The 25,892-nt window shown below is 47.1% G+C and overlaps 1 protein-coding gene across 1 annotated transcript in view; it reads right to left on the bottom strand.

Annotated features, from left to right (window-relative positions):
• Nucleotides 1-6,789: 6,789 nt before the first annotated feature.
• The window catches only part of KPNB1 (karyopherin subunit beta 1), a 29,856-nt gene continuing 10,753 nt past the window's right edge, over nucleotides 6,790-25,892 (bottom strand). Inside the window, exons 7-22 of the mRNA XM_004591119.2 lie at nucleotides 24,781-24,870; nucleotides 24,456-24,566; nucleotides 23,795-23,896; nucleotides 20,434-20,658; nucleotides 19,007-19,198; nucleotides 17,028-17,158; nucleotides 15,513-15,660; nucleotides 15,185-15,256; nucleotides 13,856-14,000; nucleotides 12,913-12,995; nucleotides 12,350-12,457; nucleotides 11,872-12,015; nucleotides 11,656-11,761; nucleotides 11,112-11,226; nucleotides 10,351-10,512; nucleotides 6,790-9,715 (exon numbers count right to left, since the gene is read on the bottom strand). Of these exons, the coding sequence (XP_004591176.1) occupies nucleotide 9,715; nucleotides 10,351-10,512; nucleotides 11,112-11,226; nucleotides 11,656-11,761; nucleotides 11,872-12,015; nucleotides 12,350-12,457; nucleotides 12,913-12,995; nucleotides 13,856-14,000; nucleotides 15,185-15,256; nucleotides 15,513-15,660; nucleotides 17,028-17,158; nucleotides 19,007-19,198; nucleotides 20,434-20,658; nucleotides 23,795-23,896; nucleotides 24,456-24,566; nucleotides 24,781-24,870 (1,935 nt within the window). The 3' untranslated portion in view covers nucleotides 6,790-9,714. The remainder of the gene's footprint in view (nucleotides 9,716-10,350; nucleotides 10,513-11,111; nucleotides 11,227-11,655; nucleotides 11,762-11,871; nucleotides 12,016-12,349; nucleotides 12,458-12,912; nucleotides 12,996-13,855; nucleotides 14,001-15,184; nucleotides 15,257-15,512; nucleotides 15,661-17,027; nucleotides 17,159-19,006; nucleotides 19,199-20,433; nucleotides 20,659-23,794; nucleotides 23,897-24,455; nucleotides 24,567-24,780; nucleotides 24,871-25,892) is intronic.

Here is a 25,892-nt window from a genome sequence, read left to right as displayed (position 1 = left end):
TCCGATGTTTCTGGCTTCTGCTCCGGCGAGGAGGAGGTGCTCGACCTGGTTCCTCTGGAGGTTGGGACAGGGGGCAGCGGGCAGAGGGTCCGGGCTGGGAGAAAGGTGCAGAGTAGAAGGTTCAGTCAGAGCGGAATCTGTAACTTGGACCATGAAGGCAAGCGTTCATGCAAGCCTAGTGGGCAGCGATCTTCCAAAACACACACACACACATCGCATCCCCAGGTCGGAGGAATGAAACGACACAGCTCCCCTTCTCCACCAACACTATTTATTTGAGCGCTTGCCAGACTGCTGGGCAGAAGATGTAAGTGGGTGTTTGTTTTCTGCCGCTCTTCCCACCGTGTGACCTTGGGCAAGTTGCTGAACCTCTCGAAGTCACCTGGGAGATGGTTCCCTACCATGCATTGGGGAGACCTGAGGGGGTCATCAGAGCTAAAGGTTCCCTGTGACACCTACCATGGACAGCCAGCTGCAGGTGGGGGCTGGGAGGTGACCCTTTGAGCACAGGCTGCCAGGAGAAGGTTGCTGGAAAGCTGAGTGTTTCTGGCTGTCAGGACAGGGCAGGGGGTGACTCGGATACCCTGGATGGAGCAGGCTCCAGCCTTGCCCACTGTGCCCAGTGCTGGACTGCTGTCTTGGTGGAGGACTCTGTCTCCCAAGAAAGGGGTTCTCAGCTTCCTTCCGCCTCCAGCCATGCTCCCTTTTAAGGTCCAGAATTGGAAAGCAGATGCTCCGGCTTTCTCAGAGCTGTGCGGGCCCAAGCCCTACCCTCTTAATAGGAAGGCAACCGGTTCCAGCCCTCCGCCCACTAGTGCCAAGTGCTAAGCTGGTGTCCCTGGATGGAAGTTGATTGGTGTTCCCAATGGAAGCAGGCGCCAGAGCTGGAGATTGGAGGCTGGGATGGAAGTGGTAGGACTCCCTGAACTCCTCAGTCATCATGGACATGGCTAAAACTGGACCTTGACAGTGACCAACCTGAGCACTCTCACTAGAAGGTCCTGGGTCTGCTCCCTTCTGAACACACGCTCTACAGACTGAGCCATCGGCCCGGATACTTGCATGCTTGGGGTCCAGGCTGGAGCGAGCCACCTTGCAGCCCCTCCTGGGTTCCAGGGGCTTGGTGGCAAGAAAGCCCAAACAAAACCGGGCCTCGCTCAGGCACCATAAATGCCCCCTGTCTGCCAAATTTGGACATGACCTCATTGCATTCTGCCTGTTTTTTTAATGTTTGTTTTCATTTATTTGAAAGGCAGGCAACAGACAGGAAGAGATCTCCCATAGGCCTGTTCACCCCACAGATGTCTGCAATAATCAGGGGCACAGACACTGGCGTGATCATCTGCTGCCTCCCAGGATGCATTGAGATGAAGCTGGATTGGAATGGAGGTGTGAGGACTTGAACCAGCCAGCACTCCAAAGCAGCCACTTAACCCACTGCTCTGTAATGCCCACTCCTCATTCTTCTAGCTTCTAGTTCTGTTCCTCACCAGACAGTTGTCTAGACTTGTCTTGGTTTCAAAAGCAGGGTCTATATCCATAGTTTTTCTTAAAAAATGTTTTTGATTGATTTGAAAGAGCTACAGAGAGGGAACAACAGAGGCTTTCATTCCATGGGTTCACTCCTCAGATGGTCAGAACAGACAGAGCATGGTTGGTCTGAAGCTAGGAGCCTCATCTGGGTCTCCCTTGTGGGTGCAGGAGCCTAAGCACTTGGGCTTCCCCAGGCACATTAGCAGGGAGCTGGATCAGAAGTGAGGCAGCCAGAACTCCAACTGGTATCCATATTGGATATTGGCATCTTACCAGTTACAGCATAGGCCCCCAACCATAGTTTTTAAATTTTGTTTACTTTATTTGAGAGTCAGAACTGCTGTACCCCAGATGCCTTCAAAGGCTGGAGCTGGGCTGGCCTGTGGCTGGGAGTCAGGAGTTCAATGCAGGTGTTATCAGAGTGTGCACTGTAAAACTGGAGTGAGGAGGAATTGGGGCTTAAACACAGGCACTCCACTATGGGATGTGGTGTCCTGACCAGGCTCTGATCTGTCTGCCCCCACCATTAATTTTGTATTCCCTGATGTGCTTGTCATACCTGCACACACTATACATTTACTCAGCAAATATATATATATATTTTAAAGATTTATTTTATTTTTATTACAAAGTCAGATATACTGAGAGGAGGAGAGACAGAGAGGAAGTGGAGCTGCTGGGATTAGAACCAGTGGCCATATGGGATCAAGGCGAGGACCTTAGCCACCAGGCCACGCTGCCAAGCCCAAATATATATATATTTTTAAAGCAGGTATGAGTAACACTCTTTTTAAAAAATATTTATTTTTATTACGAAGTCAGCTATACAGAGAAGAGAGACAGGAAGATCTTCCTTCCGATGATTCACTCCCCAAGCTGCCGCAGTGGCCAGGAGCTGCGCCGATCCAAAGCCAGGAGTCAGGAGCTTCTTCTGGGTCTCTCACATAAGTGCAGGGTCCCAAGGCTTTGCGCCATTCTTGACCGCCTTCCCAGGCCACAAGCAGGGAGCTGGATGGGAAGCAGGGCTGCTGGGATTAGAACCGGTGCCCATATGAGATCCCGGGGCATTTAAGGCGAGGATTTTAGTCACCAGGCCACCGTGCCAGGCCCTCAGCAAGTATTTCTTGAGTAACTCCTCTGTGCTGCATGCCAAAAATTTAGTGATTAACATGTCTCTGAAAGACACCTTGCTCTTTTACAATGTATTTATTTAGTGGTCAGAGCCATGGCATAGCAAACTAATCCTCTGTCTGCCTTGCTAGCTTCCCATATGGGCACTAGTTCATGTCCCAGCTGCTTAACTTCCCATCCTGCTCTCTGTGGCTTAGGAAGGCAGTGGAGGATGGCTTAAGTCCTTGGGCACCTGGACCCATTTGGGAGACCTGGAAGAAGTTCCTGGGTTCAGACTGGCTCAGCTCTGGTCATTGCAGCCATTTAAGGTGTGAATCAGCAGATGGAAGATCTCACGCTCTTTCTTTCTCTGCTCTGTGTAAATCAGCCTTTCAAATAAGAATAAATGATCTTAAAAAAAAAAGTTATCGTGTTTGTTTATTTGAGATATCTTCCATCCTTCTGGTTCACTCCTCCAGATAGCCTTCAATGGCTGGAGCTGAGCTGATCAGGAACCTCCTCCAGGCCCCCATGTGAGTGCAGCGCCCCAAGAACTTGGGCAACCCTCCACTGCTTTCCCAGATGCATTAGCAGGGAGCTGGGGCCCCTGTGAGGTCATTGCAGATGGTAGCTTAATGTGTCACACACAAGGCCACCACTGATCTGTGTGTGTTTACCTTCATGGAGCTTTCCTTCTAGTAAGGGATTCAGAAACATAAATAGATGAGTAAGAAAACAATTATGTATTCTGATGGAAGGTAAGAAGACATGGAGCAGCAATAGGGAAGAATAGGAAGGTGGGACCTGCCTCAGTGGTCAGAGCTGGTCTCTGATTTAGGGAGGGCATGTAAGCTAAATCCCAAAGGGAAAGCAGGTGTGTTCATTGTTGGCCAAGGAAACAAAGGCAGCAGTGTGACTGGAGGAGTTGGGCCTGTTTGCTCATCTGGGAAAGCTGCAGTGGTTGCAGTTCCTAGGAACCTCTGATATATGCAGGGCTCACCAATGTGGAGCCAGAAACCTAGTAACCAGGAGCCTGGAGCAAGAGAAGGGAGCAGGCAGGTGCTGCACAGTGTGGTCAGAGAGGACCCACACCCTCCCTCCCACAGTCACTGCTAAGAGGCAAGAAGGCAGGCCCCTGGCCACCCTGAGTGTTTCCTCCTTGGGACCTCTCAGGGGAGACGCCCACACTCTGACTCTCTCCCACAGGAGATATTGTTTTGCCTGAAAAGAGCTGGAGGTGGTGGGATTATAGCAGCCAGTCAAGAGACAATCAAAACCTCATGGGATTTAGAATACGGTGGGCAGAAAAACTGCTCAGACCATGGAACAGGACAGGATCCGGGGCCATCTCTACCCCCCAGTTCCAGATCTTGGGGCTCCCTGTGGACTCCATCCTGAGCCTGTGAACACAGCTGTAGATTGGTCAGCCATTAGGCTGACCATTAGGGCAGTGGTGGAGGCAGAGCTTTTAGCTCTGATATGGGAGGGAATGGAAGGTGTTTCGTTTTTTTCTTTTCTTTTTAAAGATTTATTTATTTTTATTGTAAAGTCAGATATACAGAGAGGAGAAGAGGCAGAGAAGATCTTCTGTCCACTGATTCATCCTCCAAGCGGTTGGAACAGAGCTGAGCCAATCTGAAACCAGGAGCCAGGAGCTTCTTCCAGGTCTCCCATGTGGGTACAGGATCCCAAGGCCTTGGGCTGTCCTCAACTGCTTTCCCAGGCCACAAGCAGGAAGCTGGATGGGGGCTGCCAGGATTAGAACTTGTGCCCATATGGCATCCTGGTGTGTGCTAGGTGAGTACTTGAGCTGCTAGGCTGCTACTGTGCCAGGCCCAGAAAAGCTTTTTTTTTTTAGGATTTATTTTTATTTGAAAAGCAGATTTGTAGAAAGGAGACGACACAGAGAGGTCTTCCCTCTGCTGGTTCACTTCCTAAATGGCTGTAATGGTCAGAGCTGAGCTGATGTGAACCTGGGAGCCAGGAGCATCTTCCAGGTCTCCCACATGTGTGCAAGGCCCCAGGGCTTTGGGCCATCCTCCCAGGCAGCAGAAAAAGGAGATACAACGATTCAGTTCAAATTGCAGTCCAGAGAAAAGTTAGTTGAGAAGGAAACTTCTCTCACACACATGATGAAGAGCTTGGCAGTTGCCAAAGGTTCACAATGGGTCCTTGTTACAGAATCAGGGCACACTGGCTTTGCTGTTGAATGCTGAAAGAGCCCTCCGTCCACACTTCTCTAGAATTGGGGACCAACTGTAAGCTCATACACAACACTGGATCACAACACAGCCTGATGGTCCCAGCACAGCCTGTGTGTGGGTCAGTGTGGCTCCCTGTTGGCATGACTTTGGGCAAAGCACTCAGTGGCAGTGAGCCTCCACCTCTGCACCTGCAATATGAGGCCAAAGTGATGACTTCATTGTAAGGTTAATGAAAATTAAGCTTATTACTTTTGTGAGGCAGCTTCTCTCAGGTCTGGCTTCTGAAGTGTGCCCACCAAGGACCTGAATGACTTGTTGCAAATTCTGTTCCCATCCAACCAGTTAACCCAAGGTTAACAGGCTGGCCTGGGGTCACCCTGCAGCTGAGGAAGAACCAGGCGCCCTGCCTGGGGAGGTGCTGCTACTCTGGGTGCTCTGTTTTTGGATGCAGTCCCTTTTAAGGCTAAAGGAGGTGTGCTGCTGTACCCCCAGTTCAGCAGGTATTCCATGAACCTCTATCCCATGTCCTGCACTGCCCTAAGCAAACAGTCAAGGTCAGGGGAAATGGGAGCAAGCAAGCAAGCTGCAAACTGAAAAACAGGAGTCTATGTTGAGACATTGGTGTGCAGGGGACAGACAGCAGGTCCTGCACGTGTGGCACGCGGGCCTTCGACCTGGTCAGGGCCTGCGCAGGTCCTGGGACAATCTCCCAAGCCTGAGCTTGGTTCCCTGATCTTGGTCTAATCAGTCTTTCTGCCCCTTCTTCCTCATGAGGAAAACAAGCATAGTGACTGTTAAGGCTTCTGCTGATCTTTACTGTTTACTGTTTGTCCCTGCAGGTGGGCACAGGTGACCCCTTGAGGAGCCAAGCTAGGTGGAGCTGCTGTAACCTTGAATTTGATTCTTGCTGGTGGCCACCCATGTATGGGGGGGCGAGGTATCTGAAGCCCTAGGGAAGCATTTCCTCCAAGGAGCAGTCCCTCCTTGCTTGCCTGAACTGATGGCTGTCTTCCCACTAAGTATACCTTCAAGGGATCGGTGTTCCTAAGGGTATATGCAATGCAGTTACCAGGCACATCTCTAGACCCCAGGACTCTCCAGAGTGTAGAATCAGAATTTCCACTTTACCTCACACAGCCAATTTCTAGTTCATCTTTTTATGTCTTAACAATCACACCATACACCAGAACAGAAGCACAGTCTTCTTGTCATTTATAAGCTCCAGGGGGGTGTGATTGGGCATGCAGGTCCCAGTATAAACTGAGTATTTCATGAACTAACCTGCAGAGCCAGTGCCTGCTCAGTCATGGAGTGAAGGAGAGGATCCAGTTTCTTAAAGCCAAACCTAGTGTTCTTGCCAAGAAAATAGAAGTAGGAATCAAACACACCTAGCAGAAGGGCAGCCTTTGGGACTCAGCACAACAGGCTAAGCAGTGGCTTAGGACACCTGCTTTCTCTATCAAAGTGCCTCAATTCCTCCACCACCATCCCAGCTTCCTGCTAATGAACATCTATAGGAAGGGCAAGACAGCCAGAGTAACAGGTTCCTGCTGCCTGCCCACATGAGAGACCCGTGAGTTCCAGGTTTCCAGCTTTAGCCCGGCCTAGCCCTAGCCATTACACACAACCCACACCTCCCTCCCACTTGGTCACTGCCTCCGAAGTCCAAACTTTGAATAAACCCTTAAAACACCAGCTCATAAGCTTCAGCAACTATACCCGAGACCAGTCCTTCACCACTCTGGGTTCCAAAGCCAACTAACAGAAAGGTCTCTCCACATGGCATCTGCCCCTCCCTAATGCCCAGGGTTCATTACACACATGCATGTCCTTCTGTGCACACCACACACTCACTCCTCAGTCACACTCGGCCTCCTTCCAAGTCACTCAGTTCACCTCTCTAGAGGTGACACCATCGAGAACAAAAAGAACTGGCAAAATGTTGAAAATAAAAATAAAGCGGACTTTATTTAAGAAGAGAGAGGTGGTGGTACCAGCTGTGGTTAATAAAGTGAGGCTCAAGTGTTGTAACAGGTCTTCACTACCATCACAGACCGGCATGCTGGGGGCATTCTGAATGCCAAGTACAGACTGCAGTCATTTTGAAAACCAAGAGGCTATCAAACGCTGATGGAGTTTGGGTTTCTCTTCAGGTCAGACTAACACACTTCTTAAACTGTTAGAGTGAAAAGACTGCTCAGTTCTGCAAGTTGGAACACTGTAGTGAGCAACCCCCCCCTTCACAAGTCCCTAAGGCAGCATTACAGTAGCCTGACAGCTAAAATCCCAACATGTCAACACAAGGGGCAGGGAACTGAGGGGAAACTAGGAAAAATGAAAAGCAAAATTAATGTAATTGGTATAGGCAGCTGCCACTGTGGCAAATCAAAAGTCTAGTCCGATGTCTGTTTTCTTCACATTTGCACTGACATCTTCCCAAACAGACGGTAACAACATTCTGAAAGCAATGTGCCCAGCCTAGGGTGGGGAGGGCCCAGACCGGAGTGGACCGAATGCATCATTCTGCATCCAGTCACCTTCGGTGGTACAATTAAGGACAAATACCCAGACGATGGAAAACCCACTAGAGCAAAGATAACTAGGAAAGAAGAGTAAATGCATGACCAGTGCTGAGTTATATGCAAGGCACCAAGACCAACCAGCCCACTTCCTTCCTCTCCAGCACTGAGTGGCTCTGGGACAAAGTGTTAATGCTAACAGCACTTGTCAATGGCTTCCCTGGAACAAAACAGGACAAAACACACGCATGGTTTTGTTTGCGTTATGGTTCTTGGTGTACTTTATTCTCCTGCTGTCTAGCTAAGAAGCCCACAAGACAGAACTGGGTAGCACTGAGGAATGATCAGATTTTGTTCTCCCAAACATAGTCCTGCCCCCTCCTTAAGCCCTGACCCGCCCTCTCTGGTACCAGGAATGGTTAACATAACATCCTGTTCCTCAAATACCACTTCTTCCTAGGGCTTAGCAGCTGGTTCGAGTTCTTTATCCACAACGGAGTGTCTCTCCTTCAAACACCTGGGCTTTTTTTTTTTTTTGTACACTGGTTCATAGATCGGCACTTGACTTTGAACCTGGCACCAAAAGGCACAATATCTGATACCCTGTACAAGAGCTATTAGAGATGCTGCCGTACAGATGGGCCAAAACCGAGCCAATCCCACTGACAAATGGAAGGCTGGGACAGAAAGATAGAATAAGCCCATGTTTTTTTTTGCTAGAATGGAAATGACAGTGGGAGTGAAGGCTTTGTTTTTCAATCATGCAAATATCAGGAAGCAATTAAAAAGCTCCCCTTTTTTTGGAAAGCAGCATATTCAAAATGTAAGAACTGCTAATAATTAAAACCAAGAGGTCCAAAGCTCTTCAACATCCCTCCTTATTGCTGAAAGATCCTAAGATTTAGGGTGCCCTGCTCCCTTGTAGAAGGGAGGTAGTAAAGTCTGATTTATGTTAAGCACAGCGCATCACTTTTTAAAAATATGAAAGCGCGTGACCAGGGGAATGTTTGACACCATTTTATTAATTTTCAACTTCAGTGGAAAAATAAAACCTTTTTCGAGTGCCCTTTTATCACAAGACTTCTAGTTTGTGTGTGTGTTTATACACGCACACACATGCGCACTTTTTTTGCAGCAAGAGATCAACACCACATTGTAGTCAATCAAATAAAAGAACAGAAGGCCAAGCAGTTTCCAAACGGTCATTTTATCAGATTGTTTGAACATTAATTTATCCTTGTTTGCAATCCAAAATCATCACCTGAAGTTTCCTGTTGTGTGTGTTTACTCTTACTGTATGTTGTTTTTTTAAACTCTTTGGCACGATTTCCTGGGGGCGTTCAGACTGCCATGGTAGGGGTCAGGAGAGCTTTACTTTTGTGCTACCAATTCTGAGCATTTAAATTTTGGTTTGGGTTGTGGGTTTTTTTTGAAGCTTGTATTCCTTCTTGGTAACAATCGTACTTTTATTTTTTCTATATCCTCTAACTCCAGAGTTTTCCTTCTCCCCACCCTCCCCCGCTTCTACATTCACAGTTGAACCATATTAGGAAAGGCGCCTTGATGAAAAGACCAGGATAAGAGCTCTGACCATTCGTCAGTGTTTGCCCTAAAATAATCAAAACAAAACAAAACAAAACCTAAAGAGCGTCTTTCCTTTTTTTTTTAAACATCTCTTGTGCTGCATCAGTAGACAGAATTTCAGTTAGTTTTATGAAATGCAACATCTAACCCCTTGTTTTCTGGGAAAAAGAAACTGCAATGACTTGAAAGTTGAGAATGTGGAACCGCCTCACTCACACACACTCATTCTCAGACTGCACAAAGCCTGCCCTCACTCTCCTCCTAGCTGGCACGCACACTGGGCCACGTGGCAAAGGTACAGCGGAGGTGGCCCGAGGGCCAGGCTCCGTCTTTCTCCTCAGTAGCAAAGGCGAGGCTGCCTTTTGTAACCAGCACCACAGCTGAACCCAGTCCCCGCCTCCTCTCCCAAACCAGTCACCCACTTGGTACTGGCTGCAGACAGAAAAGCTACTTCTAGCCTCTCCCGGGAAGAGACAGCTTGTTTTCTGTTGTCACACGCACGTAAATCCGTTTCTTTTCCAAGATGGCCGATGTTATGGTTTTCTACGACGTCAGTGCTTACTTAGCTCACTAACAGCACTGCTGTCGGTGGCTGCGGCTGCTGCTGTGGCAGGATTTTCAATGTGGTGTGTTTTTCAAGCCTCACTCACTCATCCTCTCATTCCCAAACATTCAGCATCCGTGCACACTCCTCACTTCCGGGTTTTTCAAAAGATTGGAGATTTCCAGTGGGGGTCTCAGGTTATCATCCCAATGGTAACAGATCTAAAAAGAGAAGGAAAAAAGGTCAACCTAGAGAACACACCCACCCAGAAAACCAAAAGCCTCTGACACCAATAGTTTACACATTTCTAGGCTGGAACTCAATCTGTCACCTCTGCAAGGACTGACTGCTTCTTTCCTTGCAATGTGCCAATTACCTGCCTTTCTCTAGCCCCTACATCAAAGGCACAGGCAAAACTCAAAGCAGCCAATATTTACTGAGATCTGTGGAATATGACAGCTGAGTAATTGAGATAAAATAAAAGTATTTCAAAGCAGGGGTCAGAAAACTGACTCGATACCATCTGTATAGAGCCTGGCTATGTCTAAAACACTGCAGGAGGAGGAGGGCATGCGGAAGGGACTGAAGAGAACTGTGGGGCAATGCCATCACTGACTTCTTCATTAGGGTAGAAAGTTCTGTTTTCCAACTCCATGAGGAATTAAACACTGGACTCAGTAAAGCTGCCTTGCTCTTCCGCTAGTGCAAGGCTGGGGATGTCAAGTTTGGTAGAACATCTACATGGCAAGGAGCGCAAATAGAATACTCCTAGCAGCCCTTGCCAGGCACAATAGCCTGGAGAAACCACTCCTTCCCAAGAAGAAAGATACAGCAGCAAAGACAGGTTCTTTCTTACCAAGCTTGGTTCTTCAGTTTCCTCAGTTCTTTTGTTGCCCAGGTAGCAAGGGTTTTTGCTTTGTTAGTCTTCGATCTCCGTCCTTCAGTTAATAGTTCATGGATCATTGGCCTAGCTTCTACCAATTTCAGTACATCCTTCCCAAACGCTGTACATAAGTCCCTGTGCAAAACACACACCTGAGCTTGAGCTCACTGGCCGTTATTGACACCATATTTTCGGCTTTCCCCTACAGTGCTAAGTCTGCTGTGGGTGATTACTGAGTAGTTTTACTTTCACTGCTTCACTCCTGAAACACAATGTCTCGAACCACAGCTACCAGTTGGTTCAGCGCAGGTTCCCTACATGTGGCAGGAACCCAAAGACACGAGCCATGTCTGTTGTCTTCCAAGGTCTGTGCTGGCAGGCAGATATCCCAAACACTGGGCTAAAGGCCAGTTCCCTGGGAATCATAGAGCTGAGAAGCCCAATATTTGCCCTTGAATGCAAGCGTTTGAGCTTGAGACCCATGTCTCATAAGCTCAGAAGAGAAGCCTACACAGAGGCAACCAGTCGCCCAGAATCAGAGATAAATGAGGAGAAATGGCAGAGATGTGGAGGGCCTAGAATGAACGTGTGGGCACTCAAAATAGGACCCTCTGGACTCTATAAAATAAACAGGCATCTCCCCTGTGGCAAAGAAGTGGGTGTTTGCATTTACTCTGTTCTCAAAATTTCTGCTGCACTCACCTCCCAGCCACTGGCAGCAGGGTGCCACTTACCCTATCAATCCAGCAGCACAGGCTACTACTCCATCCGTATGATCCTCATCTCCAGCAATGTGGTCAATGAAAGACAGAATAAACTCTACCCTGGGCTGGACCAGCATTACATCAGCTATAAAAGAAAGAAAAGATCATGAAGTTGCCACACAGTCGGCAGGACTCCCCTCCTTTCCAGAATGTCTGCCTCTTCTACCCTTGGCCTCAAGGATCTGGCTGGAGAACCAGCTGGCTGCACGTAGTGATACTATACCACTCTGTCTTGGATAAAGACAAACTCAACAGAAGACCACCTCTTTTCCTCCTATAAGCAAATACAGCTGGTTGTGAGAATAAGCAGCTCCTCTGCTCCAGCTTTTGCCAACTGTCTTGCTGGATCACCTTCCCTGTAATTCTCAATCAATGCAAGACAAAGCAGCCCAGCGGAAAGAAGAATGCACCCCAAAGCCTCTCAGGGAGGCTGTCTTCACCAACACTGCACTCCTCCCACCTCCTTCCTACAGGAGCCCATGTGGGGACGAAGGAACTAGGTCAGATACTCAACGGTGTACGTTCTCCTGATCTCCCTTCAATCCTTGGACGATTCCGGTATAGGCCTCCAAGCAGCTCTCCCTTAGTTCATTTAGATAATCCACCATGTCATAATCTGACTGTAAGACACAAAGAACAGAATGCCCCCATCAAACGGATCAGCTGTGGCTGTTGGCCAACAGATGGAGTTGGAATTAAAGATGAACAGGATTGATTCATGCTCACTTACCTTGTCCACCTGGGCTTGGGAGGCCTGCTGAAGTGTGTTCAGTACAACTTCTAAGTACTTTTTAAACTCCCCACCAAGAGCAAGGGCAATGTCACCAAACACTGACAGAATCTGCGGCTTCACCGATCTATGGACATTCTCATTCTAACCAGGGGAAGAGGAAGAAAAGTAATGAGGTCAAATTTCCCCGCCCCTGGAGGGGAGGGGGTCCTAAAGATTCACAAAATGTCTATTTATAATAAATGACTACTAATTTTTATTTGGATGCCTGTCAAAAATTAGCTGCAGTTAATCTCAGAATAGTGAGATTATGAATCTACTTCTCTTGTACTTTACAGTAAAGCATGCATTCCGGTAACTGATGTTATAACACTTCTTTGGAATCATCTGTGAAAATGATTAACTCCCTTCCTTAAGCCTATAGCCGAAGTTCTGTGATTCGAAAGGCTGGCTGCTCAGTGCATGTGTGGTCACTCACCCCCAAGTTCTCCAGCAAGAGCTGCATCACCTCATCGCAGAAAGGCAAGATGTTGGACTGCAGAGCGCGGCACAAGTCTCCCACTAAGCCCACAGCTGCCAAACAGACCTGCAATCAACCAGAGAAAGCTGCCTGCATGGGCAAGACATCAGTTTTACCTATCCACTGGTCCTTTATCACTGTTAATTAACAATTCGCCCTTTGCCGAGATTAATTTTAAAGGCAGCATGGCAGAAGACTAGGGATCTTCTAGATACTGCCGAGTCAGAAACTATTCACCAGGGACAGTGCTGGCAGAACCACCTGGCTTTTTTCTTCACAGTTGAGCTGATCGGGTAATTCTGGTGTTGCACTTAAACTAGTACCCTCTGGGCAAACACTCATTCTTGTGCTCCTTATATGGTATAGCCAACATGGCTTTTCAACCACTCCTGGTTCAGGCACACCAGCAACAAATAAAGAAGTTTGACTTTTTGGAACAGTGCCAGGGAAATCACAGTGGTTACAGTCGGCTGCACTCGATCCACAGTGACACCGCGGTCAATGCCAAAAGCACATCCTACCTGGTATTCAGCATAATTTTTCAATCCAATGCCCAGGAATGGTTTAAAGGCCTCCATGTACTTGAGAAATTCACCACCCAACACTGTAATGAAACAAATGGTTAGCAGAGGAAAGCATCACAGGACAGCAAAGGTAGGTAAAAATGACTCTCCTAGCTCTCTCACAGTGTGCTCGCTGCCCACATCAGTAAACCAAGCAGGAGGCAATCACCGAGTCCACCATGAAGACAGTGGTCTTGCACAGGCCAAGGTTACAGGTGCAGAAAAGGCCCAACTCTCAGACCATGGAGATAATGCCAATGCTCCACAGAATGTGACTTCACCGCTGGCCAAGATAAGGAAGCGGCAGGCCCCTCAAGCAACGTTAACCGTGGGTTGGATGAGTCAGAAATACTGTCTCTTGTCCAGCCCCTTTGGAGCCCAGGCTCCCAGGCAGTCGCCTCAAGGACTCTACAAGCCACAGCCCAGACCAGTGACACTCAGCTTCAGACCCAAGCCGGCCATTACAGGAGTCAAATTCACCTCCTTGCCCGTGCAGGGCAGTCCCATTCTGCCAGTTCCGAGAGACTCGGGCTCTGCAGGCTTTGAGAAGGTATGAGCCTCAGGATGGTAGTCCTCAGTAATGGACTTGGATACATACTTGCTGGTAACCCCCGAGGAACTGTTCTAGGTTTCAATAGCACGCGTCAAAGCAAGCTGACTTCAAGGGCAGAAGGGATCTGATGAACTTCAGAGTGTTAATTCACATTTTATCCAGTAAATATTAGTTGCAAACTGACTCTACGTTTACTTTTGAGAATGGCAAAGTAATGCTCCAAATTTATACTTATCTTTAATCGAATCATGAGCCCAGAGATCTACACTTTCTGCAATCAGAAATTCTCCAAGGCCATTAAAATGCTGACATTCTTCAGACAGTCCTGCCCAGTCACTGCCCACTGACCTTCAACCAGCGTGCTAACTGCCATCAGGGCATCTTCTTGTACGCCCCCTGACCCAGCTGTGCTTTGGAACATCCTCAACAAGGAGGCCATGACCACGTCAGAGATCTGCAGAGCATCCTGATGCTGTACTTTTCGGAGAACATTCTGTGAAATGAGTAAGAATTATGATCTGTTAATTCCAAACCCTCCAACAAGAACATTTTACCTTTTCCTTTTATAACATATTTTTAGAAGGCCAAATACATACTTTGACTTAAGAAGTTGGACAGTGCAAATCACAGACAATACACTCATCTGGCATCCCAGAGTCTGGTTTTTTTTTTTTGAAATGCAGAGTTATTATAGAGATCTTCTACCTACTCATTCACTCCCCAGGTAGCCACCTTCCATTACTGTCTCAGGTGCATCAGCAAGGAGTTGGAACAGCCGGTCTCTAACTATGGCTTATTGGAATAACACTGAAGTCACTTCAGTTCTAAAGAATATTATAATTAGTTCTTCTTATATCCCAAACCCTTTAAACAACTGTCAACAAACAGCATTGATAAAATGAAGCCAGACTGACTTCTCCCAAGCCACACAAGTCACTCTCCTCCCTGGTGCTCTCTTGTGTGCCTCAGAACCAATCTATTCTACATGTTCTCCGATGAAAAAAACCCAGTTACTAAACACACCTCAAGAAATAAAATAAAAAAGATGGGGCCCAGCATGGTAGCCTAGCAGCTGGGGTCCTCGCCTTGCACGTGCCTGGATCCCATACTGGTGCCGGTTCATGTCCTGGCAGCCCTGCTTTTTATCCAGCTCCCTACTTGTGGCCTGGAAAAGCAGTAGAGGATGGCCCAATGCCTTGGGATTCTGTACCCGCATGAGACCAGGAAGAAGCTCCCAGCTTCAGATTGGCTCAGCACCAGCCATTGCAGCCACTTGGGGGAGTAAACCAGTAGACAAAAGAGCTTTCTCTTTGTAAATCTTACTTTCAAAACAAACAAACAAACAAACCACCAAACAAACAAACACAACAACCCTCAAGAACTTATTTTTATCTAAGCTACCACAACTGGGAATCAAATCTAACTGAGCCAGGTTTGTACAACCTAACAATGAAGACTACAAGTTGTCAATATACACTAACTATGGAGCCAGAAGAAACCATCACACACTAAGTAATCCTATTATGCAAACAAGCTGGATCTTGCTGGACAGACAGGAAATTACTCCTGAGAACAGCTTCTTCTGATTAGCAATGCCTGCAAATGCAGAGCTTTCTGTGTTCAACATCAGGAGCCTCTTCCCTGGTGCTGCCGAGGAGCGCTGAAGCACCGGCATACCTGCAGTGTGGCGCAGAGCAGAGACTGAAGGTCGTTGAACTGGATCCTGTCTGATGTGCTCTGGATGTGTGACTATTGGAAAAAAGAAAACATGGTCTAAACAGAAACTTTTGTTAGTGTTCCTGACCCTGTTTAGGTCAGCTTCACTAATACAGGAAAGAAAAGCAAAGCAACACACACACAGTGTAGTGCAGGAGTAAACCAGTTCTGTAAGACCATAACATGTTTTGTACAAGCACGACATCCAAGAAAACAAGCGCCATTCTTGACCACAGAACTGTGTCCAAGGCACTGCCCCTCGCACCAACAGCCACAAGTGCTGACTCACCTCCATCTGAAGCACCTGCTGTAGCCGTTCCATGATGACCAAAGTGGTCTTCTGAACTGCAGGGTAGCAATCCTTGGCACTGTTCTTCACGATTTCCATGAGAGATTCATAGGCAGAACTCCTCAGGTTGTTCTGGTGGCCATCAGGTCTACAAGAAATGCAGTGTAAAGTCTTTAAGCCACAACCAACCAAGAAAGGACAGAGAGGCGAAAAGGTAATACACACACTGGCCAAAGCCAGGAATTCAAAACCTGACAGGATAAGACTTGGTTTGGATGTGGCAACAACATCTAAGAACCCAACTTCCCAAAGGGTTTTCATCAATGGTTGTTCTGTTATCAGTCCAAGCTGTTCTCACAATATCATTAAAGACAGTTAATAATTCGGTATGACGATCAAACTCAGTGAGTGTTACTAGTTCTGATGCTAATCAAATGCTCCTGACAACAACTGTCAGTACTGCAAAGTGAAATAATTTAGCTACATCAATTACTCCATAAAGGAAGCTCGAAAAAAGATCTCCAGGTTGTAATTGTAAAAAGAACAATTCCAAGGTAGGAATAGTCTGTTTTTGATTCATACTCAAATGTAAACCAGGACTAGGCAAGATGAGGTCCAGGTTTTTAATTTTTTAAAAATTATATTTCCTTTAGTATTGTTTAGATAATTGAGAGGGATACACACCCATGAGGGCCCCTGATTAGGGTGGGAGAGGTCAGGTATGGAAAAGTGGTTGGGACAATGTTTCAATTTTTTTTTCTCTCTGTGTCCAAATGTAGTGGAATTATGAAAGAGTGTCAAGCATTTAGAGATAACCTTTAATCTTTGTGTTTTGTGAACTAAAGTAAACTATTAGGAAGGGACTAAGCATAAACTCTTCCAAGCTTAACTAAGTTCTTCCCCATCTCCTTGCTGAAGGTTGTACATGACCTCTCTTGGTGAATGCAAAGTGGGGGCTGTCCTCTAACTAGTCAGATAAAAACTTGATGTGATATGGAGATGGGAACTCAATCTGGGTCTTCTATGTAGACGCAAGGACTCAACTACTTCTACATCCAGGGCCGGCATTAGCAGGAAGCTGTAGCCAGGAGCTACAGCCTTGCATCAAACCCAGGCACTCTGACACAGAGCACAGCATCTTCACTGTAGGCTAAAATGCACATCCCCAATCTCTATTTAAGCCAACTGCCAAGGGCACTGCACATTTGTACCATCATTTTTGGGCCTTACAAAATTACCAACTTACAAACAAACTTACTATAGACTTGTTTAACTTTAGGCCTAGCTGGGGTTGCTTTGGCAGGACCAGACCAAATCACTTCATGGAATTTAGATGGCCACATGCTGGCTACTCCCCACTGTTGTAAGCAAATCATCTAATGGAGGACACATTGATTCCTTTAGAGCACATGATGTCCTCACCTGTCTCCTTATGCTTTCACGATTAGGCTACTTATCCCCCACAACAGTAGGTTGGTACCATGGAACTATAACTTTCTGTATGGGGGAGGTTACCTGTCTGTGGTCTCCAGGAGTTTTTGAACAATGAGTTCAAATGAAGACGATAAGCAATAGGTGGCTGGTTCCTCTTGGTCATCAGCTACATCTGCAGCCTCATAGGCAGCTTCAGCCAAACTGGAGAAGGCCTGCAACACAAAAGTCTCATATTACTTGTGAAGCAAACCCTCAGTCTAGGGACTAACATTGTGGAGCAGCAGGTAAAGCCACCACTGGGAACACCGGCACTCCATATAGTCAGGAGCTCAGGAGCTCGAGTTACAGCTTCCTGCTAGTATGCAGAGAAAAGCTGTGGAGGATAACCTACAGGGGAGATCGGATGACGCTTACTGCTTCAGCCTGCTCAAGCCCTGGACACTTTGGCTAGCCAGAGTGACAAAGCAGATGCATGTATCTTTCCTACTGTTACCACTTTCAAATAAATAATTAATAAATCTTAAAACAAAACCCAACCCTGGGGCCCGGCGGCGTGGCCTAGCAGCTAAAGTCCTCGCCTTGAACGCCCCGGGATCCCATATGGGCGCTGATTCTAATCCCGGCAGCTCCACTTTCCATCCAGCTCCCTGCTTGTGGCCTGGGAAAGCAGTCGAGGACGGCCCAATGCTTTGGGACCCTGCACCGGCGTGGGAGACCTGGAAGAGGTTCCTGGTTCCTGGCTTCGGATCAGCGCGCACCAGCCGTTGCGGCTCACTTGGGGAGTGAACCATCGGACGGAAGATCTTCCTCTCTGTCTCTCCTCCTCTCTGTATATCTGACTTTGTAATAAACTGAATAAATCTTAAAAAAAAAAAAAAAAAAACCCAACCCAATATTACCTCTTTTTTCCTTAAAGCATCTTTGGGTAGGGTTTTAAACTGACTTCAGAATGAATAAATCCTAGTGAACTTCCAATCTTTTCTGTCATGATCTCAAGATAACATTAATGTTACCTTTAAAATGAAATATTCAGGGGCGAGCACTGTGACACAGTGAGTTAGCTGTTTACACTGTCAGCATCTCACATGTACACTCCACTCTAATCTAGCTCCGTGCTAATGTGCCTAAAAAAGCAGAAGTGCTTGAGCTCTTAATAACCAGATAGGAGTCACAGGCTCCTCTCTTTGGCTTGGCCCAGCCACTGTGGCAGTTGGAGGGTGGATCTTCCATCTGCTGGTTCACTCCCCAAGTGACTGCAACAGCCAGAGCTGAGCTAATCCAAAGCCAGGAGCTTCCTGCGGGTCTACAATGCAGGTGCAGGGTCCCAAGGCTTTGGGCCATCCTCTACTGCCTTCCCAGCCTACAAATGGGGAGCTGGATGGGAAGTGAAGCAACTGGGACATGAATCAGCACCCATATGGGATCCCAGTGCTTGAAGGTGGGAGGACTAGCCAATGGAACCATTATGTAAGTCCTGAAATTATAAGTCTTGAACCACATTCGGTATTTGTGGTCTGTGTGGGTCATCTCTAAGCAGGAGGCCTTCACTGGCGGCCTTTTCACCTGTGCACTTTGCATCTGCACAAACACTTCCTGCCCCACTCCTCTTATCAGCACTTCCTCTGCCATTCCCCCGAAGTCCCAACACAGTACACACAGCCTACACTGACTCAGTATTTAGGCCACTTAACCCTCTTCCCTCCGGGCTCCCTTTTCAGTAATAGTGCTTCTTGTAACAAGCAACTCTCCACCTTAATCAAAATTTGTCCCTAAGCAACTCAAGACAGAAAATCAACTCTCCCAAGCTTCTCTGCTGGGTTACATGACTGTTGTAGGTCACTGGGGACCCAGTCACCATGAGTCAACAGCTCCCATTGGCTCCTGCAGTTGGCATCTCCCCCGCACTTTGAGGGAATCAGAAAGGAGGTGCTATGAAAAAAAAAAAAAAAAGGCCCTCCAGTGAGGTGGATTCATTTCTCCCCCACACCTCCTACTTTCCTGCATTGGCTCAGGCAAACTCCTTTTCTCTTACCAGCAAAAGAAAAAAAGAGACCACTTACCCAGCACACATTTGAAGCCACTCTGGGTTCAGCACTGAGGCCCTCTATCAGACACTGCAGCAGAGGAGCCAGGTAAACATCATTGATGGCAGCTTCAGGGAGCAGTTCACAGATTCTGCCCACAGTCCATGCAGTCGTATCTCGAACCACTACACTGGGGTCTTTCATTAATTCTATTAAGGTGGGCATAGCCTACACAAATACAAAACGGTCATTGGCAAAACAAAACAAAGATTAAAATCCATCCTGCTTCTCAAACAGGTAAGTCAGGGCCATTGTTGTGTAGCTAGCTAAGCTGCCACAGCATACACTGGCAGCATTCCTTACAGGCACCCATCTCCCTGCTAATGTGGCTGGAAAGTCAGTGGAAAATGGCCCAAATCCTTGGGCAACTATACCCACGGTGTCAGCATTCTAGACTGCTCACTTTGGCCTGGCCCATCCCCAGCCATTATGGCCTGCCCTTGGGGAGTGAACCAGCAGAAAGAAATTATTTCCTTTTCTCTCCCACCGTTTAGCTCTGTTTTTCAAATTAATAACTCTTTTAAAACAAACAAAACTCACCAGTTTTAAATAAACGGCAAGGGCAAAAATTAGCCCCAGTAACTGATGCCCAGATTCCACGCTGGGTTGCCAGATTTTGCTCCCAATTCCAGTTCCTGTTATTACAAATTATGGGCCCTGCCACGGACATGCTGCACCTACACCGGGTTCTCAGTGCCTCGCTCCCCCCGGCCCAGGCCTGCATGTTGCAGACATTTTGGGGGTTGAACCAGTGGATGGGAGCTCAGTGCCCCTCTGTCCCACAAACAAAAAAGAAAGAAAGAAATCGTGGGAACTGCTACCTCAAAAGAAGAAATACTGATGAATGCCTTTAATTAAAAGTATCAGTGAGAGTCTCTTGTAAATGAAAAACACCTGCTGGAAATATCGATCAAACTAATAAAGGTAAATTATGAAAAAGAAACTCCATTGCCTTCACCAAGTCCCAGTTCTACTGTGGGGCAGACATTGCCAGCAGGCTGCAGGCAGATCACAGCATCAGGACACATCTGCCACATTCCAAAGAACCATGCTGTATATGCACCACCCTCAAATTTCCAGTAAGTATACCCTTATTACACAAATGTCCAAAGAATGAAACAATAATCTAATCGTCAGTTTTTGAAGCAATATCCAGGATACAACACTAGTTACAAAATGATCTTCACAGTTAAGATCTCCATCCTAACAACAAAACAAACAAACAAAAAACCCAAAAACCTCCATCCTGTGGTGCACACAGAACAAAGTTGCAAAGACAGACAAGTAAGGGGAATCCTTTGGTCTTTTCTATATTTTTCCAAGTTCCTGGGTCATAGGACTTGTCATTAAAAAAAAAAAAAAATCCTACTTCAACTTTTACTCCAACCTTCTCCCAGACTCACCTGTATAACCAGTGGTTTGAGCTGATTGGGCTCAGGTCCTTCTAAGATACAACCAAAAGCCATCACTGCTGCGTCCCGGTATCGCCAGTCCGGGTTCTTGATGTGTTCTTTGATGAAAGGGAGAACATGTGGGACAATGTCATCTTCACAGCACGTAGCGAGGAGCATGAGGCACACCCCTGCTGCTTTGCAGGGGTTCCAGTCATCATCATCATCATTTTCATCCTGGTGAAAGGACACGGCAGTAAGAATTGTTTTTTAAAATATATATTTTTTTTTATTGGAAAGGTGGATATACATAGAGGAGGAGAGACAGAGAGGAAGATCTTCCATTCGATGATTCACTCCCCAAGTAGCCGCAACGGCCGGTGCTGTGCCGATCTGAAGCCAGGAGCCAGGAACCTCCTCCAGGTCTCCCACGCCGGTGCAGGAACCCAAGGCTTTTGGGCCGTCCTCAACTGCTTTCCCAGGCCACAAGCAGGGAGCTGGATGGGAAGTGGAGCTGCTGGGATTAGAACTGGCGCCCATATGGGATCCCGGGGCGTTCAAGGTGAGGACTTTAGCCGCTAGGCCACGCCGCCAGGCCCAATAAGAATATTTTAATGCAAAAAGTCTTCACTACTCCAACTTAAGCTTAGTGTGTAAGGGTTGGTGCTGTGGTGCACCACATTAGGCGGCTACGGGCAGTATCGCCTGTGTCTCAGTTGCATCATTTCGGATCCAGTTCCCTGTTCCTGTTAACCACAGTGGGAGATGGCCAAACTAATCCAGGTTTGAAGTCCTCCTTTGGCTTGGCAGAACCCTTGGCCATTGCAACTATTTGGGGGAACAAATAAGTAGATGAATATTTCTACCTAGTACCACACAGAACAATGAGAAACTAACTGCCTACATGCAGCAAAGCTCAACCTCATACATACACACAAGTGGTTTTGTGGTGCAAGTCAAGCTGCCACTGGAAAATCCATACTCTTCAAGCCCAAACACTCCATGTTCATTAAACTTCCTGTAAAGGTACCCAGAAATGCAGGAGATGGTGACGCAAGTGACTTCCTATTTTCAGCCTGGCCCAGTTGACTTTTTAGGCTATTTAGGGAGTGAACCAACAAAGGAAAGACCCCTCCCTCCCTTTGTCACTCTTTTCAAATAAAACCGAAAGAAAGGAAGTCAATGACTGGAAAGATGATTTTTAGAGCTTTGGGGTGCTATTACACCTGCTATATTTGGGGGTCAGAGAGGTAGCTCAACAAGCTAACCTGCCATCTGCAAGCACCAACATCCCATGAATGCCAGTTCAAGTCCCAGCTGCTCCACTGTTGATCAGCTCCCAGGAATTAGTCTGGAAAGGTAGCGAGAATGGCCCAAGGACTTGGGACTGCTGCACACATGTGGGAGACCCAGAAGAAGCTCCTCATGCCAGCCCAGCTCTGGCTATTGTGTTCATTTGGGGAGTGAACCAGAAAATGGAGCACTTTTCTGTTTCACCCATCCTGCCATATAACTCGAGTAAAACACACAAACCTTAAAAACATAACACAAGAATTAAGATGCAGCTTTTGGCTATAGGCTTTAGCCATCTCCAGCCATCTTGGGAGTGAACCAGCAGCAATGGAAAATCTCTATCTCCCCTCTTCCAAATAAACAAACTAAAAAATAATGTAGCACTCCCAATGAAACTGTTGGAAATGTGCAGACAATGAGATGCCGGACTGTCCCACATTGTCTGTACCAATAATGTCAGGCACATTTAAATAACAGACTGGGGCTTGGCGGCATGGCCTAGCAGCTAAAGTCCTCGCCTTGAATGAACCAGGATCCCATAGGGGCGCCAGTTCTAATCCCGGCAGCTCCACTTCCCATCCAGCTCCCTGCTTGTGGCCTGGGAAAGCAGTCGGGGACAGCCCAATGCTTTGGGACCCTGCACCCGTGTGGGAGACCTGGAAGAGGCTCCTGGCTCCTGGCTTTGGATTGGTGCAGCACCGGCCGCTGCGGCTCACTTGGGGAGTGAATCATTGGACGGAGGATCTTCCTCTCTGTCTCTCCTCCTCTCTGTATATCTGACTTAGTAATGAAAATAAGTAAATCTTTAAAAAAAAAAAAAAAAAACCAGACTGATGGAATCATGACTCCTTATGAAGGACTATTGTAGCAACATGGAGAAAATCAGTTTGGGGGGGGATGGTTTTTGGCTGGGGAGGGGGGACTGAAATCCTAGTCTCTATGAACTTATACCATAAAATCCAAAAATTCAAAATAAAAATTTAACAATAAGAAAAACAAAGTAGCAACTACAAAACAAAGGGCTTATGGTGAAGTAGGTAATGCATCCACCTGCATATATGGGTACTGGTTCACATCCTGGCTGCTCCATTTTCAATCCAGCTGCTAAAATGAGATACCAAGATGAAGCTCCTGGCTTTAACATGGCCTAGCCCTGACCATTGCAATTCTGTCTCCTTTTTGCTTTCTTTAAAACAAACCAACAGTAAAACTGAAGACTTATCCAGAAAAGGAAGAAAATATCCAGGCCATCTAAAGCCAAACATCTGTACTCTACCTTTTGTACTGCTATATGAAGTTGGGTAGACCCTCCCCAAAACAATCATCATATTCCTTGGTAATGAAGACCCTCCGCAATGCCCCAAGTTCTCAGTGCTGTTCTGGAGAACACTGCCATATCTGTGGTAACATTTCACACACAGCGGGCACAAGGAGACAGAAACTTCTTAAAACAGGTGCCAAGTGATGCCATGATACAACCAGTCAAGAGAAACATAGCACGATGGCGGACAGCTTAGCTAATTGCTCTTTCCTCACTACATCCAATTTCCAGGAAATCATTCTGCAGGACCAGAAGACTTCTGTTGGTCAAAGTCCCACATGAACAGCTTATATACAATCTTGGCATTTAAGAAATATGTGTTTTTTGTTGTAACTGAAAGGATCCCAGATACTGGAATAGCTTTTTGGGGTCTGTTTTGGTGCTCAAGTGCTAAAGTTATTTAACAGGTAAAAGGACAAAGGATGTAGAAAGGAAGGAAGCAGGCGGACAGTGCTTCTGCACCTTGTCTCATCCTCATCTGGACAGAGAAGGAAAAGGAGAGAGAAGCAACAAATATTTGAGAACCCTCAAACACCTTTTCTGACAGTCTGCATGGTAGGAATTCTAGTTAGTGTGTGGTCTGTGCCTGCTGGAGGCCATTCAGGTAGTTCAGACCCAGATCACACACTCAGCTCAGGGTTTCAACGACACAGCTCCAGCTGATGGACTGCGCTGGCCTGCCAGGACAACTTCACCTAATCAACCCAACCTCAGTAAAGTTTCACAGTTTATCTACTTAAGAGTTGGCAAAGAACTCACCTGCTTAGTCAGTGTCTGTGTAAGGATTGGGACCAGGTACTGCAGTGCTCCCTTGGCATAAAATTTGCTGGTATGCTCCGGGGGGCGTCCTTGCTCTGCGGCCTAAGGAGGAAGAGTGCAAACAAGGTAGGAAGGCACCAGCAGAGGTGCCTCAGGGTCTCGGACAGCAAAGTGCAGGGCTACATGGTGATCCCACACATCACTGTGACCTCTGAAGGGGCTCCTCCACAGAGGTGCTTTGAGGTGGTTTATGTATCTACTTTAAGGGACCCAGGCAACATCTTCACAAGGTCAGTTCACATTAGCAACCTGACATCTAAGTGCTCCCTGCATCAAGCAATGCAGAGAAATCACATGTGATTCTCTCACCAGTTCCATGCTGGAACCATGCATCAGGACCTTGGAAAGGGAGTGAGCATCAGGCATCACCTGGGTCAACTGGGACAGCCTGCTGCCCTCTTGCATCCATGGTACTCCTATCAGTGCTTTAAGTTAAGTCATAGCACACTCAGCACCCAAAACAGGCGATGCCCAATTCTTGATCTCCCTCCTGAGGGGCTACAAGGGGAAATGCCCTCTGAGCCTGCTCAGAATGAAGCTCTGCCAGGAGGAGAATAGGACTAGAGGGTGATATCCAACCAGAGAACAGCTCCCAGCTCACCTCTGAAGCCTCAATGGCCAAATCCATTTCTTCATCACAAACATTGGACCAGAATTCTATTCCTTGAAGAGCCACCTCATCAATGTCACTTTTCATTGCTTCAATTGTGATCTGAAGAGGAAAAACAAAGACCCCAGATCCCAAGTAAGCACTGATTCAGGTTAGAATCCCCTCTTTAAACACATAATACTTATGTGGGCCTACTGACAAGCACCAACAACTCTCAGACACAACAACTTCCTCAGTCCCGTAACAGTTAGATTACAGAGGTAATCAAACTTGGGAACCAGGTACAAGCTCAATCACATAAAATCAAGACACTTACTGCAAAAAGAGCAGGACCCATATATGTCTCCATGTACTGATAATACAACGACATTATCTTAACCAGATTCTGTAAAGCAGCCACGCGTACCTGTAGAGAGCAGATAATTAAACAATTTATTGAAATAACGCTGTATGTAAACATACTCAATTCAAGTGAGTTAACACCCTAAAGGGCTCACTGGGACACACACGTTGATGTTCTCATTTCTCCCCTCAAGCTTCTTGTTACTCCTCCAATTTTCCATTCCTTCCCTTTCCTTTAAAGACACCAGTGCAGGGGCCTGTACTGTGGTGTAATGGGTAAAGATATAGCCTAGGTATGGGTAGCCACATAGGTGCCAGTTTGAGCCCTAGATACTCCACTTTCAGTCTAGTGTGGTGCTAATGTGCCTGGGAAGGCAGCACAGCATGCACCGTATACACACCCATTTGAAAGAGCAGTTATGCTCCTGGCTTTGGACTGACCCAGCTCTGCAACATGTGGCCATTTGGGGAGCAGTGCCTTTCAAATAAGGGTACCCAGAGTTTGGTGGGCAGGGTTGGGCTAGGCCTCATCATGCATTGGTTTGCACTGAGATGAGGCTGGGGACAGAACTGACCAGGCAATGGAAACCACCAGTGTGCGTGTAGGCTGATGTGGATGATGGGTACTGATGCAGTTAGGATGCCAGGAGCTGCCCTCTCTCTACTTTCCCCAGACATAGGAAAAAAAAAGATCGGAGGCAGTGATCCCATTCACTTTTCCTCATTCCTCGACCCCCTCACCCTACTCGGTAGTCTACAAGGGCATGAATCATTCCCAACTATGTAAATATCATCGAAAATAAAATAAAATACAAGTATCGTATCTATTCGGGGGAGGGGGAAGCACAATGCCATGGCTCAATGGCTAACTCCTCATCTTCCAAGTGCCAGGATTCCATATGGGCACTGGTTCATATCTTGGCTACTCCACTTCCCATCCAGCTCCCTGCTTGTAGCCTGAGAAAGCAAAAGAGGAGGGGCCTGGCAGCGTGGCCTAGTAGCTAAAGTCCTCGCCCTGAACGTGCCGGAATCCCATATGGGTGCCAGTTCTAATCCCAGCAGCTCACTTCCCAGCCAGCTCCCTGC

Source organism: Ochotona princeps, chromosome 17 (assembly GCF_030435755.1).
Source record: "Ochotona princeps isolate mOchPri1 chromosome 17, mOchPri1.hap1, whole genome shotgun sequence".
Classification (NCBI taxonomy): Eukaryota; Metazoa; Chordata; class Mammalia; order Lagomorpha; family Ochotonidae; genus Ochotona; species Ochotona princeps.
This window is presented reverse-complemented; position numbering and strand designations above follow the sequence as displayed.